This window comes from Geotrypetes seraphini, chromosome 1, assembly GCF_902459505.1.
Source record: "Geotrypetes seraphini chromosome 1, aGeoSer1.1, whole genome shotgun sequence".
In the NCBI taxonomy this organism is placed as follows: Eukaryota; Metazoa; Chordata; class Amphibia; order Gymnophiona; family Dermophiidae; genus Geotrypetes; species Geotrypetes seraphini.
Window position 1 is genome coordinate 81,455,692 of NC_047084.1, and position 17,052 is coordinate 81,472,743.

At 44.4% G+C, this 17,052-nt stretch overlaps 1 protein-coding gene across 3 annotated transcripts in view; it reads right to left on the reverse strand.

Annotated features, from left to right (window-relative positions):
• Positions 1-1,564: 1,564 nt before the first annotated feature.
• RAB27B (RAB27B, member RAS oncogene family) overlaps positions 1,565-17,052 on the reverse strand; it is a 128,761-nt gene continuing 113,273 nt past the window's right edge. For all 3 annotated transcript variants that reach the window (XM_033934129.1, XM_033934150.1, XM_033934139.1), the window contains exons 5-6: positions 16,848-16,971; positions 1,565-2,432 (exon numbers count right to left, since the gene is read on the reverse strand). In XM_033934129.1, coding sequence (XP_033790020.1) covers positions 2,243-2,432; positions 16,848-16,971 — 314 coding nt within the window. In that variant the 3' untranslated portion in view covers positions 1,565-2,242. The remainder of the gene's footprint in view (positions 2,433-16,847; positions 16,972-17,052) is intronic.

Consider the following 17,052-nt stretch of genomic DNA (forward strand, 5'->3'; position numbering starts at 1 on the left):
TAGTGTTCTGACCAAAATCTTACCACATAACACATTATTTTCAGAATGCACCAAATAGTCTTAACTTGTTGGCCAAGCTTTAGTACATAGGGACTATAAATCTGTCTCGTATCTAAAAAAGCCACTTCTGAGAGGACAGAGTCATAGATTTATTTTAAAATGACAGAGGTAGGTGGCACCTTATAGGCTATCCAATTTATTGAGATAAGCTTTCAAAGACTAGAGACTACTTTGTTAGATGGGAGGGAGAGGTGGGATGCCAAAGTATAAAATAAAGTCTCAAACTACAGGTCCCCTGAACTTTACTTCGTGTTTGTTGTGGCTGTCCAGATCTCAACATGTCCAAGTAAGAAAAATCAAGTTACGCGCTTGCTTATTTTTATATTTATTCACTCAGCATGCACAGTGAATATTAATGTTAATATATGTGAATTTTTGGATTATCAGGATGGTTTTTGCCGATGAATAAAAATTAGTCCCTAAGAAGTGCATGAGATAAAGAAAGTGGTTTATGCACTGGGACTCCCGAGGCTTTTCCCTCTTGTTTTTTAGGTTCTTTATAAGGTGTTTATTCTCACCACTATCAAGTAAGGAGAACAAACATTTCAGTCATCGTGCAGTGGCTTTCTTCAAGCCGTTCTTCAAAAGATCCTCAGTTTGATTTTATATAGTAGGTTCCCCAATATGATTACCGTAGTTAAGATTTTTGGTAGGTGGTTTCATTGGAGCAGTTCCCAAGTTTAAAATTGTACCAATGAATTTTTCTGCTGTTGGGGGGAGTGGGGAGGAAAAAACTACTTCAATGAAACCACCCACCTCAAACCTCAACTAGTCAGGTTTGCGAATCCACTACAGTATTCCCCTGAAATTCACGGGGGATTATATTCCTGGAGCACCCCACGAATTTTGAAAAACCGTAAATACTGTTATGTAATGGATGCAGGGATCGGAGGCAGGAGAGGGCTGCAGAACAGTGCTGGGGGGTGGGGGAGTTTGGCATTTCTCACTTCCTCATCCTGCTAAGCACAGGAAACCAAGCCGTAAATAGTTTTGGCTCACTTTTCGGTCTGTCATTGGCTGTTAAGTCTGTCTCCTGTAAGCCCTGGGACTTTCTCTGGAGTCATTCTAGTTTTAAAACACACAAGGAAAAAGACACGAATGACTGAGTCCACGAAATTGGAACCACAAATTCACAGGGGTATACTGTATATAAAGACCAACTTGAGATCTCACAGTACACTGTGAAGAAAGCCACAGCAGGATGTCAGTTCCATTTACTTGAACATACAGCCTGTCACAATGATCGTGATGCCAGCTGCAGAAGCCTAAGAACTGGTCCTCAAAATCTCATGTCTCAAACTAATCTATATAGTGTGCCAATAAATCTCATGTCTCAAACTAATCTATAGGCTGCCAATAAATTAATTTAGTAAAATTTAAAAGCAGATCACTCACAATGGCTTACTCAAGATTTTAAGTGTCTTCTGAGCTCTCATATACATAAATATATAATACAGTCCTAAAGAGGTCACAAATCTTGGCACCTATAATTCACAGGGTTTGGTTTTTTTTTTTACTACAAATTATGCTCCTTGAGGTAAGAAGCAATAACCATACTTTTGAATTCAGAAACAAGGCTATGAGAACAGTTCCCTGATTTTCACTGAAAAATAGACTTCATCTCCCACTAAACCTACACAGCATTTCAGCGAGTCATTCATTCAGTGTCATCACAGCATTGTTTTCTATGTACAAGAATTAAGACAATTTCTTGAAAAAGAGAAGAAAAAGTAGCAGCACAGAGGAGTTCCCCCCTTGTATAACCATGCTAATTGGTTCTGTTCCTCCCGATGCATCACGCATCAAATTATGAAGTTGATAAATTACACATGACTAAAAGGACCAACATCTACAAAATACTCTCTTTGTATTTTTTTTTGCTGTGCTGCATTAGTAGGACAGTACCTAAGACAAGTGGTATTACTAATACAGTGGTATTTTTTTTTCACCGATATGACATCATAATGAGCATAATCTGCTACAGCAGAGGGAAAAGGTTCCCTTAGGGTGGTGAAATGTATCCTTTCATTCATAGTAAACCTTGTAGAGACCTGAATCTTAGGATTGTACATTTGAACCAACATGGCTGATATGTTTGAATTTTGTCGCTGGTCAACCATTTTCTGTTCCTTTTTTTTTTTTTTTTTTTGTAAATCAGGTTCTCACAGTTTCAGTTGATTATCTAACAGGCACACTTCTTCTCTTCTGGTTTCACCGGATCTAGTTTCCCGGAGGCTGCTCCATTAACTGTCTCGGACACTTGCGTCTTGTCTACACACTGTTCCATGCGTTTCATGATTAAGTCCAGGAGCATATCCACAGTCTTTTCCACATTTTGTCCAGTAGCCGCACTTGTTTCAAAATACGGAATCCTAAGGTAGAAGGATAAAGGTTTCAGTGAAGGTTGGGTTAGTCGAATTCATTTTTGGCTGTAATCAACACCATGCAGTGAGTTACACCAGGATAATAGTCTGTTGTAAAACTCGAGGAAAAGTACACAGTGACAAGACAGCACATGTTTCACTGGTCAGCGTACCACTTGCATCCCATGTACTGACTAAACGTATCTTTATTGTAAACCGTTTCTATCCCATGTACTGTCAAATATATCTTTATTGTAAATCGCTTCGAACTTCACGGTATAGCGGTATATAAGAAATAAATTATTATATAGAAGCAGAGCAAGGGCAGAGTTCACAAGTATGAAGGTAGGGCCCGATATTCATCTGAAAATTGTTATGTGAAAATTAGCGTTTTGTTGACCCCCGCTGGCATTAAACCTGGAAATTCAATGCCAGACCATGTCAAGCTCAGGCACTGAATTTCTGGGTATAGAAGGCCGACTAACCACCTCTTTTACAAAGGTGCGCTAAGCTTTTTAGTGCGCATGTTTGGGTAGTTAAAATGTTGAAGAAACACCTCTTGTGTAAGATGAAATATGGGACTTTAGTTATAGTTTTGAGATGCGAGGCACTGGTAGCCTCTTTGTAATTTTAGGAAGCTTTACATTATCACTGTTATGTTTTATTCATGTTCACTTTGTTGTACTGTATGTGATTCTGTTTGTATGTGCTCCATTGTGACCCACCTTGGGAAAGGCGGGAAATAAATAAATAAATACAAATACAAATTTGAGGATAATTCTATAATTATCTGCAGGGGTATTCCCGGTGTGTCAACTTTTATGCAACTCAGGCCTATGAACCGAACTCTGACTAGGCCTGACCCACACTGTCATGGTTGCCTCTCTGTTACCTGAATCTACATTCCTACTGTCATCAGAAGGACACTGGCATACCAATGAGACAAGTATGAGATAAGATTTGTAAGTCTCCTTGGTCGGTGCCAGCATAAAGGGGGTATCTGAATCAACATGTACCTGATTAATTGTTCTCCAGACCTGCTTTTTATCTCCTGGACAGGAGGAATATGTGATCTGATTGGGACAAGACAGTCACCTGAGGACAGTGGACCAAAGTCCGAGACTACTCTTTGTGCGAACAAAGAAAGAAAAGAGTTTTGGCGTGAGGAGAGAGCTCTGAAGACAGACTGTCTCTCTATGCCATCTAAGTTCTGAACCTCTCTGTATACTGCTCATTAAGAGGACTGCTAAAAGCATGGTTAGGGTGAGAATTTGGGGGTTTATTCCTATGGTTGGGGGATCTTAGGGCTCCTTTTATCGATCCGCGCTAGCGGGGTTAACGCGTGTGACGTTTCATCATGCACTAACCCCCACGCTGGCCAAAAACTACCACCTGCTCAAGAGGAGGCGGTAGTGGCTAGCGCAGCCGGCGGTTTAATGTGTGCTATTACGAGCGTTAAACCGCTAGCGCGGCTTGATAAAAGGAGCCCTTAGATACTTTACTTCTGCCAAATTCAGAGAGGCACGTTTTATTAGCCGTCAGTATTCTTTTCTTTAGTTAACAGAATCTATATTCAGATATCTATTTTTATTTTATGCATTGCTATATCTTTTTAATAGATCTTTATCAACGCTGTGGATTCTGTTAAAAATAATCTTTGTATAGTTGCTAATTAGATCCGATCTAAATATGTTAAGTATCTTTATGTAAACCGAATTGAGCTTCCATTTGGAAGAAGACTTGGTATAAAAATCTAAAGATTAGATTAGATCTTTAGTTTAATCTAAGTAGTATTTATTGTGTGTCATTTCACTAATTATTATCATCAGTATATATAAAATATATATTCCACTTTGGCATTGTTTTATCAGAATGCCACTATTGAGATAAGCCTTTGGTCTTAGTGGTTACTGTAGGACCACTTCCATAGACATATACAAGTTCAGAAGATTGCTATACTAGGGACTGTCTCTTGTATAATTTGTATACAGCACTGGGTATATCTAATAATGGCATAGAAATGATAAGTACAATTACCTATCTTGTATTCCACTTTTGCCTAAAGGTTCTAAGCGGATAACATTAAGATAAATGGATCTAGGAAAATTAACATATTTTAGAATACAAAACTATGTATACATTATCATGCAATAAATAAATAAATTGACAACTTATTTAATAAGTTGTTACTGTCTTCTTATAGCAATTGAAAGTCAGCAAAGATTTATCTCTATTGGAAGAGCTGGCCAAAAAGTAGAGGTAAATAATAAAAAGAGGACTGAAAAACTCTTATTACGCATTCCTAAAGCTTGGCAAAGATAGAAAATTAAGATGACAAATAAGATATAGGGCTCCTTTTACTAAGGTGCGCTAGCGTTTTTAGCGCATGCAGGATAATACTGTGAGCTATGTGGCTAGAACTAATGCCAACTCAAGGCTGGCGTTAAGGTCTAGCGTGTATGCTATTCCACGCATTAATGCCCTAACGCAGCTTAGTAAAAGGAGCCCATAATCTAGTAACAACCAATCTGCAGATCAGCTGTATTAAATACTGTGGGCTTAAACCATGAAGGACCTTAATGATTAGGAAAGCTAGCTTAGACAAAATATGAGCTTCTATTGAGGGGTGTCAAACTCAATCACATAAGGGGCCAAAATCTAAAACACAGGCTAAGTTGTGGTCCTTTTACAAAGGCGCGCTATGCATTTAAGTGCGCTAAACGCTAACGTGTCCATGTTAGTCTATGGACGCGTTAGCATGCATGTATATTTAGCGTGCGCTAAAACGTCTAATGCACCTTTGTAAAAGGGGGTAACTGGGGGTTAGTCTTAGTAGAAGTATAGGGTTAACCTCTCCAACCCCACACTGGCTCTATGGTGTAAACAAAATAAATAAAAAATACTTTTCCTCTCTCTTTTAGGTCCTAGTTCATACTTGCTGTCTAACATCAGCTCTTGACAGGATACACATTTCAAATCTGACATTGTAATCACAAAATGGAAAATAAAATTATTTTTTCTACCTTTTGTTGTCTGGTCATCTTGGTCCCAGTTTCTCTTGCTGCTTTTTTGTCAATTTTCTACTAATTCTCTTTCCAGTGTCTGCTGTCCATTTTTTTTCTCCTCTTCTCTTTGTTCCATTCCTTCCTTATGCCTGTCTCCAATGTATTGATTTTTCCCATTCAGCTTTTTTAACCTTTTCTTTTTTGCCTCTGCCCACTCAAATCTTGCCCTTTCTCACCCTTCTTTTTAAAATTTCAGCTACCTCTCAATTCTCCATCTTCTCTCAGTCCCTAGCTCTCCCACTTCCCATCTCACTCCTTTCCCAGCATCCTATTTTCTTCTATCTACTCTCCGTTATATCTCTCCTCCTCTCTCCCCAAGGTCCAACATTTTGCTCCCTCTCTTTTCTGTTCTTCTTCCCTCCCCCCTTGATGCTGAAAAATGAGATGGAAGAAAAAAAAAATAAAAAAAAGATGCTGCATCTCTCTCCCCCAGGCCTAACATTTCTCCCTCCCTTCCATCCTCGGATCCAACTTCTATCCCTTTCTCTTTCCAACTGCCACCATTCCATCTCTCCCCCGCTTGCCTGCCTCCCTCCAAGTATCTCTTTCCATCTTCCCCTACACTACCCCAGGTCCAATTTCTCTCCCTTCAAACCATTACCCACCATCTATCTCTCTTCTCTGTTTCTGGCCCCATAAGCTTTCCCCCATGCCCAATCTGGCACTGCTTTTGATACCCTGCCCCTTCGTACTTAAAAAAAAAAAGTCCAGGAGGCTTCCTCGGCCCAGCATGTCCTTCCTCTTCTCTCTGCGCCGGTTCAATGTCACCTTCACCTTCTGTCACGCTGAAAAATCTGCCGGCCACGGCAGTGATTCAGCAATGTTGACCGTGGCTCCCCTTCCTGCTTTCCCGTCTGTCGTGGTCTGTCTCCAATGACACAACTTCCTTTTTCCTCTGTGTGGACCATGGCAGATGGAAACCAGGAAGGGGAGCCGCGAGCAACATTGCTGAATTACTGCCAAGGCCAGCAGATTTTTCAGCATGACAATGTGAGGGCGGCATCAGGCCGGCATGGAGAGAAAACATGGGCTATGAGGACCACCCAGACCTTGGGGCCGGGCCATGAGAAGGGGAAGTTCCTGGACCAAGACTCAAGGTAGGGAGTACTATTGCGAGCCACATAAAATGGCCAGGTGAGCCAGATTCGGCCCATGGGACTTGTGTTTGACACATGTGTTCTATTGGTAACCAGTGTAAAAATTCATGTAATAAAGAGGTAATGTGATCGGAAAATTTTAAAGAATAGATTAGATGGACAGCCATATTTTGAATTGTTTGCATCCATTTAAATAAATCTTTTGATAGATAGAGGGCTACTATACAGATCCTGGACCTGATGAGCCGCTGCGTGAGCAGACTGCTGGGCATGATGGACCTCTGGTCTGACCCAGCAGAGGCACAGCTTATGTTCTTATGACATACCTAAGTAAGCCACATAGCACAGTTACTTACCGTAACAGATGTTATCCAGGGACAGCAGGCAGCTATTCTCACATATGGGTGATGTCATCAACGGAGCCTGGATGCGGAAGCCTCACAAGCAGACTTGCTTGTAGAAACTAGAAGTTTCAAGTCAGCCGCACCACGCATGCGCGAGTGCCTTCCCGCCCAGCGCAGGGCGCATCTCCTCAGTTCAGATAGCTAGCAGAGAAGCCAACCAGGGGAGGTGGGTGGGTTGTGAGACTAGCTGCCTGCTGTCCCTGGATAACACCTGTTACTGTAAGTAACTGTGCTTTATCCCAGGACAAGCAGGCAGCCTATTCTCACATATGGGTGACCTCAAAGCTAACCAGAATGGGATGGTGGGAGCGTTGGCAAATTAGGAGAATAAATTTTGTAATTCTGTCTGACCAAAATGGCCATCCCGTGTGGAGAAAACATCCAGACAATAGTGAGAAGTGAAAGTATGAACCAAGGACCAAGTAGCAGCTTTGTAAATTTCCTCAATAGATGTAGATCTAAGGAAAGCTACTGAAGCTGCCATTGCTCTGACTTTATGGGCTGTGACTCTACTCTTTATGTGTAATCCAGCCTGGGCATAGCAGAATGAGATACAAGCAGCCATCCAGTTGGAGATGGTACGCTTAGATTGGATGTCCCAACTTGTTTGGATCAAAGGAGACAAAAAGTTGAGGAGCAGTTCTGTGTGGTTTGCTGCGTTCCAAATAGAAGGCCAAAGCACGTTTACAGTCCAGAGTATGAAGAGCTGATTCTCCAGGATGAGAATGAGGCTTTGGAAAGAACCCTGGAAGAACAATGGATTGGTTGAGATGAAATTCACCTAGTCATGAAGGAAAACAGTGAAAGGTAGATCAGCAACTAAAGCTTGCAGCTCACTGACTTCAAGCAGAAGTGAGGTTAATGAGAAACACCACTTTCCAAATGAGATACTTCAGATGAGCCGTAGACATTGGTTCAAATGGAGGCTTCATCAATTGAGCAAGAACAACATTGAGGTCCCATACCACAGGAGGCGGTTTGAGAGGAGGTTGGGCACTGAAAAGTCCTTTCATGAATCTGGAAACCACCAGATGAGCAGAGAGGGGTTTCCCTTCAATAGGCTGATAAAAAGCAGCAATTGCACTGAGATGGACTCGGATCGATGTAGACTTGAGGCCAGAGGCGGATAAGTGCAAAAGGTAATCTAAAACAGAAGATAAGGAGGAATGTTGAAGCTCCTTATTGTGAGAAAAACACTACGTAGAAAATTTTGTCCATTTTTGGTGATAGTATTGTCTAGTGGTAGGATTCCTAGAAGCCTCTAAAATATCTCTTACAGGTTGAGAAAACTGAAGAGTTATGTTGAGAGGTACCAAGCTATCAGGTGTAGAGACTGCAGGTTGGGATGAAGCAGAGATCCCTGACTCTGTATAAGCAGAGATGGAAAAACTGGTAGAAGAAATGGCTCCCTGCTGCTGAGTTGAAGTAGAAGGGAGTACCAAGGTTGTCTCGGCCACTGAGGAGCAATCAGAATCATGGTGGCATGATCGTTCTTCAACTTTACAAGAGTCTTGAGAATGAGAGGGAATGGAGGGAATGCGTACAGGAAGAGATTCGTCCATTCCAGAAGAAAAGCATCTGCCTCGAGGCAATGAGGAGAATATATCCTGGAGCAAAACTGAGGCAGTTTGTTGTTGTGGGGAGCTGCAAAGAGATCTATCTGAGGCGTTCCCCACTGTGAAAAAACATGATAAAGAGGCGAGGAATGGAGTGTCCATTCATGAGGTTGCAGAAGACGACTCAAATTGTCCGCCAAGCAATTTTTCGTCCCTTGGATGTAGACGGCTTTGAGGAAGGTGTTGTGACGAATTGCCCAGTCCCAAACCTTCAGAGCTTCTTGACAAAGGGAGGAAGATCCCGTCCCTCCCTGTTTGTTGACATAGTACATGGTAACTTGGTTATCCATCCGAATGAGGACTACCTTGTCATGAAGAAGATGTTGATAAGCTTTGAGAACCTTGAAGATCGCTCTTGAGTTCCAACAGATTGATGTGACACTGACGATCCGTACTGGTCCAGTGGCCTTGAGTACGGAATCCATTGAGATGAGCGCTCCAAACATAGGTCAAGGAATCTGTTGTGAGGACCTTCTGATGGGGGGGCGTTTGAAATAGCAAGCCTCTGGAGAGATTGGAAGAGAGCATCCAACAGCGGAGAAACTGTCTCAATGAAGGAGTGACTGCAGTGGGTCGCAAACCTGCGTCTGCTGAGATGCCAGGGTCCACTGAGGAATTCTGAGGTGAAGTCGGACAAAAGGAGTCATGTGTACCGTGGAGGCCATGTGATCCAGTACCAACATCATGTGTCTCGCTGAGATGGAAAAGCAGGAAGACACTGTATGACAAAGTTGAAGGAGAGCTTCCAGACGTGGTTGCAGAAGGAATGCTCTGAGTTGGATAGTGTCCAGAACAGCTCCTATGAATTGTAGATTCTGAAAGGGTTTGTGATTTGGGAAAGTTGATTTTGAATCCCAAACTTTGTAGGAACCACGTAGTCGGCTACAATAACCCCCTGAGATGTTGAATCTTTGAGCCAGTCGTCTAGGTAGGGAACTACTTGAAGACCATGGTTCCTTAGAGCTGCCGCTACCACCACCAGGCACTTGGTGAATACTCTGGGAGAGGAAGCCAGGCCAAAGGGCAGCACTCTGTATTGATAATGCAGATTCCCCACCCGAAATCTGAGATATTGCCGGGAGGCCGGATGAATGGGAATATGAGTATAGGCCTCCTTGAGATCCAGAGAGCATAACCAGTCGTTCTGATTGAGAAGGGGATAAAGGGATGCCAGGGGCAACATTTGAAATTTTTCCTTGACTAAAAATTTGTTGAGAGCCCTGAGCTCCAGAATGGGTCACAGATCACTCGTCTTCTTTGGAACAAGGAAATAACGGGAGTAAAACCCCCTGTTCTGCTGTTCCAAAGGAACTGATTCAATGGAACGGAGACAAAACAGAGCTTGAGCTTCCTGAAGAAGAAGGGTGGTCCGGGATGGACTGGAAGGATTCTCTTGGAGGAAGGTCTGGTGGAACCTGAGTGAAATGAAGATAGTATCCTTCCCTGATGATTGACAGCACCCAGAGGTCGGAAGTGATGGTCTCCCATCGGTGGTAAAAATGATGGAGATGACCTTCAATAGGGGAAAGAGAGGTCAGAGACAGAATGGTGGAGGATATGCTGTTTTAAAAAGTCAAAAACGCTGCGTAACCTTAGGTGCAGCAGAAGGTTGAGATTTCTGTAGCTTCTGATTCTGCTGTTTCTTAAGAGGAGGGAGCTCTCTGAGTAAAATGCCTCTGGAAAATTGGAGGAGGGCATGCAGGCTTGCCAGGAGCTGGTTTGGGCTTTGGTCTGCCAATAGAAGCAAAGGATTTTTCATGTTCAGACAATTTCTTGGTGGTTGCCTCGATAGATTCAAAGAGGTCATTGCCTGCAAAAGGAACATTAGCCAAGCGGTCCTGAAGATTAGGGTCCATGTCAATGGTACAAAGCCAGGCTAGGCGGCGCATTGCTACAGAACAAGCAGTCGCCTTGGCGGACAACTCAAAGGCATCATAAGACTGAAGTAGATGTAATCTGAGTTGTGACAGAGTAGCTATGACCTCTTGAAATTCGAAGTGCTTTTGAGTATCTAGATAACTGAGAAATTTAGGAAAAAGATCAATGAGGAACTTGAAATAAGTAACAAAATAGAAATTGTAATTTAGGACTTTAGAGGACATCATGGCATTTTGGTAGAGGTGGCGTCCAAACTTGTCCATAGTTTTCCCTTCCAGGAGGAACGGTAGCATAAACTTTGGAAGGATGGGACCTTTTCAAGGAGGACTCCACAAGTAAGGATTGGCGAGACAACTGCGAATTCTCAAATCCTTTGCAATGTAGAGTTTTATACCTGGAGTCCAACTTGCCTGGAACAGCAGAAATTGCATAAGGAGTCTCCAGGCATCGTGTAAAAATCTGAGACAAAAGCTTGTGAAGAGGAAGCTTAAGTGACTGCAGGAGGTTGAGGAAGATGCATGACTTCGAGGTACTCTTTAGAGTATTTAGAACCAGCATCCAATTGAAGGTCCAGGTCAGCAGCCATCTGACGAAGAAAAGAGAAAGATAGCTGATCTGCTAATGCCTTGCCTTGAGAAGGACTCGGACGTTGAGGCAGCTTAGGTCAAAGATGAAGCTTCGGCAGGAAACTAGGCATCACAAGACAAAGGAGACTTGGACGAAGCAATAGAAACCGTTGAGTCCTCGAGGTCTGGAAGCGGGGATCTCGATCGAGGAGTTGGTGGTTTAGTAAAGCTGGAAGGCATAGATCGAAGCTTAGTGGAAGGACGCTCTATGGAAGAAGAGGTATGCCTCGAGGAAGGCCTTGATTGTTGGTGAGAGTGGTGCTTGGAAGCAGATCGCGAAGATCGAGGAGACTTTGCCTTTTGACTTGAGTGTATGTAGTACAATTGAACTCTGGAATTCGTTGCTAGAGTACACAGTAAAAAAGTAAAAAAGTGGTTGGCATAGCAGGATTTTAAAAAAGGCTGGAAGCAGACGTTGCTACCAATGAATGGATAGGGCTAGAAGCTATGGATCGAAGCTCAGAAGGCTTGATGGAGGAACCTCTAGGCATTCCCAAAGACTCTGCTCCTTGTATGGATTGTGAGGATTCCTGTCGAAGCACTTGCAAAGAATCTGCTCCTTGCTTCACATGCATAGATGCCAGACCAGACACTCATAGAGACTCTGCTCCCTGCATAGAGTATGTAGTCTCAGCCGGAGGCATAGGAAGAGGCTCGACCTCGCGGGAGTCTGCAGAATGTCCAGGCTGGATTAGAGTAGCAAGCTTCGGTCCCATATTAGTGAGGAACTGAATGAATTGCTTCTCTAACATGGTTTGGAAAGAAGCCGGCAAGGATGGATCCACGTCTGAAACCGGACCACCTGCTTTGGTTGCAGGTTCCACAGAGGCAGTGGAAATTTGCTTCGACTTGGAAGTCTTGGCCACCTTGATTACCACCGCTGGAACCTTCTGCTGAGCTATCTGACCTGAGGATGCAGGGGAAGATACAGCAGGTATAGTCGAGGTAAGAGCCGCTGCAAACGAAGAAGGTCTGATGAAGCTCGAAGTCTGAGTAGTGGAGGCAGAAGGACCCTTGGACGAAGGTGGGACAGAGACCGCTTTCGAAGTTGGGAAGTGGTCGAAGAATCCATCCCGAAAAGCTTCTCCACTAAAATCTGACGACATTTAAGGGCTTGAGGTTGAGTAGCACAGCGCTTGCACGACTTCGGTTGATGGTCCGGCCCAAGGCACTTGAGGCACCAACGGTGTGGGTCCGTGAGGGAAATAGCACGCTTGCACTGGCTACACTTCTTGAAGCCCGTTGCTGGCCGGGACATAGGAGGAAAAATAGCCGCCACAAAGTCGAAGCCCACGGGCTGCGGCCTGCCCCGGCAGTCGAATGGAACATAAGAACATAAGCAGTGCCTCTGCCGGGTCAGACCAGAGGTCCATCCCGCCCAGCAGTCCGCCCCCGCGGCGGCCCAACAGGTCATGACCTACCTTAATCACCAGAAGGGGCCCCCTTGCCCCCTAGGTTTCTCATCGAAGTCGTATCTTCCCATCAATGTCCTAACCCTCCGGCCTTGCACCTGCACGACCTGGTGAGCTGTCTATACTTATGCAACACCCCAGCACCTCCCTCAGTACCCCACAATCCCCTTTTCCCTCAGGAATCTGTCCAATCTCTGTTTGAATCCCTGTACTGTACTCTGCCGGATCACTTCCTCCGGGAGCGCATTCCATTTGTCCACGACCCTTTGGGTGAAGAAAAACTTCCTTGCATTTGATTTGAACCTATCTCCCTTCAGTTTCTCTGAGTGCCCCCTCGTACCTGTCGTCACTTTTAGTCTGAAGAATCTGTCCCTGTCCACCCTCTCTATGCCCGTAAGTGTTTTGAAGGTCTCTATCATATCCCCCCTGAGCCTCCTCTTTTCCAGAGAGAAGAGCCCCAGTTTATCCAGCCTCTCAGCATATGGGCAGTTTTCCAGCCCTCTTACCAGTTTCGTTGCCCTCCTTTGGACTCTCTCAAGAACTGCCATGTCCTTCTTGAGATGCGGCGACCAATATTGAACGCAGTATTCCAAATGTGGGCGCACCGTCGCTCGATACAGCGGCATGATGACTTCCCGCGTCCTGGTTGATATGCCCCTCTTGATGATGCCCAGCATCCTGTTGGCTTTCTTCGAGGCTGCTGCACACTGTGCGGATGGTTTCATGGATGGATCCACTAGCACCCCCAAGTCTCTCTCAAGTCCGGTGTCTTCCAGCAATCTCCCCCCCATTTTATACTCGAACAACAGGTTCTTTTTCCCTATGTGCATGACCTTGCATTTATCTACGTTAAAGCGCATTTGCCATTTGTTTGCCCAGTCCTCCAGCTTATCGAGGTCCCTTTGCAGTTCCTCACACTCCTCCCTGTCCTAACTCTGGCGCAGAGTTTGATTATCGTCTGCAAATTTTATAACCTCACACTTTGCCTCCGTTTCCAGGTCATTGATAAATATGTTGAAGAGTAGCGGCCCCAGCACCGATCCCTGCGGCACACCACTCGTGACTCCCCGCCAGTCAGAATATTGGCCCTTTACTCCGAACCTCTGTAGTCTACCTGACAGCCAGTGCTTGATCCATCTGTGTACATCCCCGCCCACCCCATGGTTCCACAGCTTCCTAAGCAGCCTTTCATGTGGCACCTTGTCAAAGGCCTTTTGAAAATCGAGGTAAATGATGTCTATGGGTTCCCCTTTGTCCACCTGACTGCTTATTCCCTCAAAGAAGTACAGAAGGTTTGTCAGGCACGACCTTCCCTTACAGAATCCGTGCTGGCTTGTCCGCAGTAGGCCATTTTTCTCGATGTGCTCGCAAATGCTGTCCTTGATCATTGCTTCTACCATCTTCCCTATAACTGAAGTCAGGCTCACCGGCCTGTAGTTCCCGGGGTCACCTCTCGATCCCTTCTTAATAAAGATAGGTGTGACATTCGCCAGTTTCCAGTCCTCTGGTACCTCTCCAGTTTTCAAGGATAGGTTGCAAACATGCTGGATTGCGCCCGCTATTTCCTGACTTAGTTCCTTTAGAACCCTTGGGTGGATCCCGTCCGGTCCCGGTGATTTGCCGCTTTTCAGTCTGTCAATCTGCTTGAGGACATCCTCCCGACTTACCTCTATATGCCCCAATCTTTTGGCCTGCTCCCCACTCATGAGCTCCTCTGAGTCCGGTATATTGGACGTGTCCTCGCTCGTGAAGACCGACGAGAAGAACGTGTTCAACCTCTCAGCTACCTCTTTATCCTCCTTAATCACTCCCTTCCTATCCCCATCGTCCAATGGCCCCACCTCCTCTCTCACTGGTTGCTTCCCCTTTACGTAACTGAAGAATGCCTTGAAGTTTTTCGCCTCCCTGGCCAGCCCCTCCTCGTATTTCCCTTTTGCTTTTCTAACCTATCGGTGGCATTCCTTTTGGCATTTCCTGTGCTCCTGGTGATTTTCCTCCGTTGGATCCCTCTTCCATTTCCGGAGGACACTTTCTTGTCACTGATTGCCCTCTTTACTTCAGGTGTCATCCAAACCGGGTCTTTTGACCGCTTGTTCTTGTGGCCTTTCCTGAAACTGGGGATGTACAGTTTTTGCGCTTCCTGCAGTGTGTCCCTGAGAAGGGTCCAGGCGCTCCCTACAGTCTCCATCCTAAAGCCGTTCCTGAGCTTCCTCCCCACCATTTTCCTCATAGCAACATAGTTCCCTTTCCTGAAGTTGAGCGCAGTCGTTGCGGTCCTCCCCACTATGGGTGACCCTCTTTCTAATGTGAATCTGATCACGTTGTGATCACTGTTGCCTAGTGTTCCTCCCACTTCTACCCCTCTTGCAGGCCCCCCTAATCCGTTAAGGATGAGGTCAAGAGTAGCACCCCCTCGCGTCGGTTCCTTGACTAGTTGCTCCATGAAGCAGTCCCTCACAGCTTCTACGAATCCTGCTTCCCTCGTGGAGTTGGAGTGTCCCGTACTTCAGTCTATCCCCAGGTAGTTTAAGTCCCCCCATCACTGTTACACTTCCAGTCCTGCATTCCTGTCTCAGTTCTGCTTCCAAGTCGTGTCCTATTGTTTATGACGCACCAGGCGGGCGATAATACAGCCCCAGCTTTATGTCTGCACTCTTCTTTCCCGGCAATTTGACCCATAGCGATTTTAGCTCCTCTGCCTTTGTTGCCGTATCGATCCCAATCGAGTAGATATAGTCCTTTATATACAGCGCTATGCCTCCCCCCTTCTTGTGGGTCCTGTCCCTCCTGTAGAGCTTGTACCCTGGCAGCGCCACATCCCATTGATTTTCCTCTGTCCACCAGGTTTCTGTAATTCCTATTATATCCAGGTCCTCCCCCTTGGCCATGACTTCCAGTTCACTCATCTTAGCCATGAGGCTTCTTGCATTTGCGTATAAGCACTGTAGGTCCCGGTATTTGTCCTCCACCTCTGCCTTTACCTGGGCCGTCTTCCCCTGGGTCTCGGGCCGTTTTCCCGCTCCCGGTGCCTCTGCTGTGCCCTCCGCCTTTACCCTCGCAACTCTCTTCCTCCCCATGTCCCCTCCACCCCACCTCCCCGCTTTTTTTTTTTTTTAAACTAGAAATAAAAGAAAACAGCAATTCGTGAAGAAAATAAACACAAACCACGGAAAGAAAAGGCACGAAGTAACAAAGTTAAACGCAGAGAGTCAAAGACGGACTTCTTAGCTCCACGGAAAACTGAGAACTGAGGAGACGCACTCTGCGTTGGGCGGGAAGGCACTTGCACATGCGTGGTGCAGGTGACTCAAACTTGTAGTTTCTACAAGCAAGTCTGCTTGCGAGACTTCAGCATCCAGGCTCCGTCGATGACGTCATCCATATGTGAGAATCGCTGCCTGCTTGTCCTGGGATAATGCCTTAGTCTATGTAGTTTGCACAACATATGTACATCTAAACCAGCCATGATATGGATATTTCTGAATTCTTCTCAATTTTTGCATAACTCAGAAGCAATTTTTGGGTAGATTACTGACCTGATCAGTTATGGTCAACCAATAATTGAGAATTATTACCAAGATTTTAATTGTCTTCTCCAAACTGCAATTTATTTTCCATATCAAAGGATTAATTATTTTCAAATACACATTGTTTAATTGCCAAGTAGTAAAAATTTGGTCTTTACTTAATTAAACTGGAGTTATCCCTCATCCAAGTACTAATCAGAGAACCAGAAATAGATAGGGTCCAAGAATGCTGACATCATGTCAGAAGGTCACAAGGCTCCAGTGCTGCAAGGAAAACTTGGACATGCTCCATAAAGACCAGGTGAATTTTTTTCATCGTTTGGTGACTGTAGATGAGACTTGAGTGTATGTAGTACAATTGAACTCTGGAATTCGTTGCTAGAGTACACAGTAAAAGTAGTTGGCATAGCAGGATTTTAAAAAAGGCTTGGACACGTTACTTGAAAAGTCCATTCACTGTTAAGGTGGACTTAGGGAAAATTCATAGCTTTTTCCTGGGACAAGGAACATGGAAACATATTCTTTTGGGATCTTGCTGGGTACTTGCAACCTAGATTGGCTACGCTTGGAAACAGGATGCTGAGCTTAATGGATTTTTACTCTCAGTACAATGATGCTAATATACTTAACTACTTAATTTAACTTAACATACATCATGAATCTAACAAGATTCCAGTTTATGCTTATAAAATCTAAATATAGCTCATCTTGTCTACTTTATTTTTTGTACATGTTTGACTAATACTTTTACAGAAGCAGTTCAAATCAGGTTGCATTCACATCCAGTAGGTCTACTTACCCATATTTATCTGCAAGATCCTTTGCTTGTCTTTCATTTACCTCTCTCTGGTCTGATAAGTCTGCTTTGTTGCCAATGAGTACTATATCTGGATTTTCACAATATGCATTTGCTTGCAGTTGGCCTAGGAAGGAGCAATATTTCAATTACTGTACTTATATAAGTGTTTTGGTTTTATTTTAAATATCAGATAAGCACTCCCATT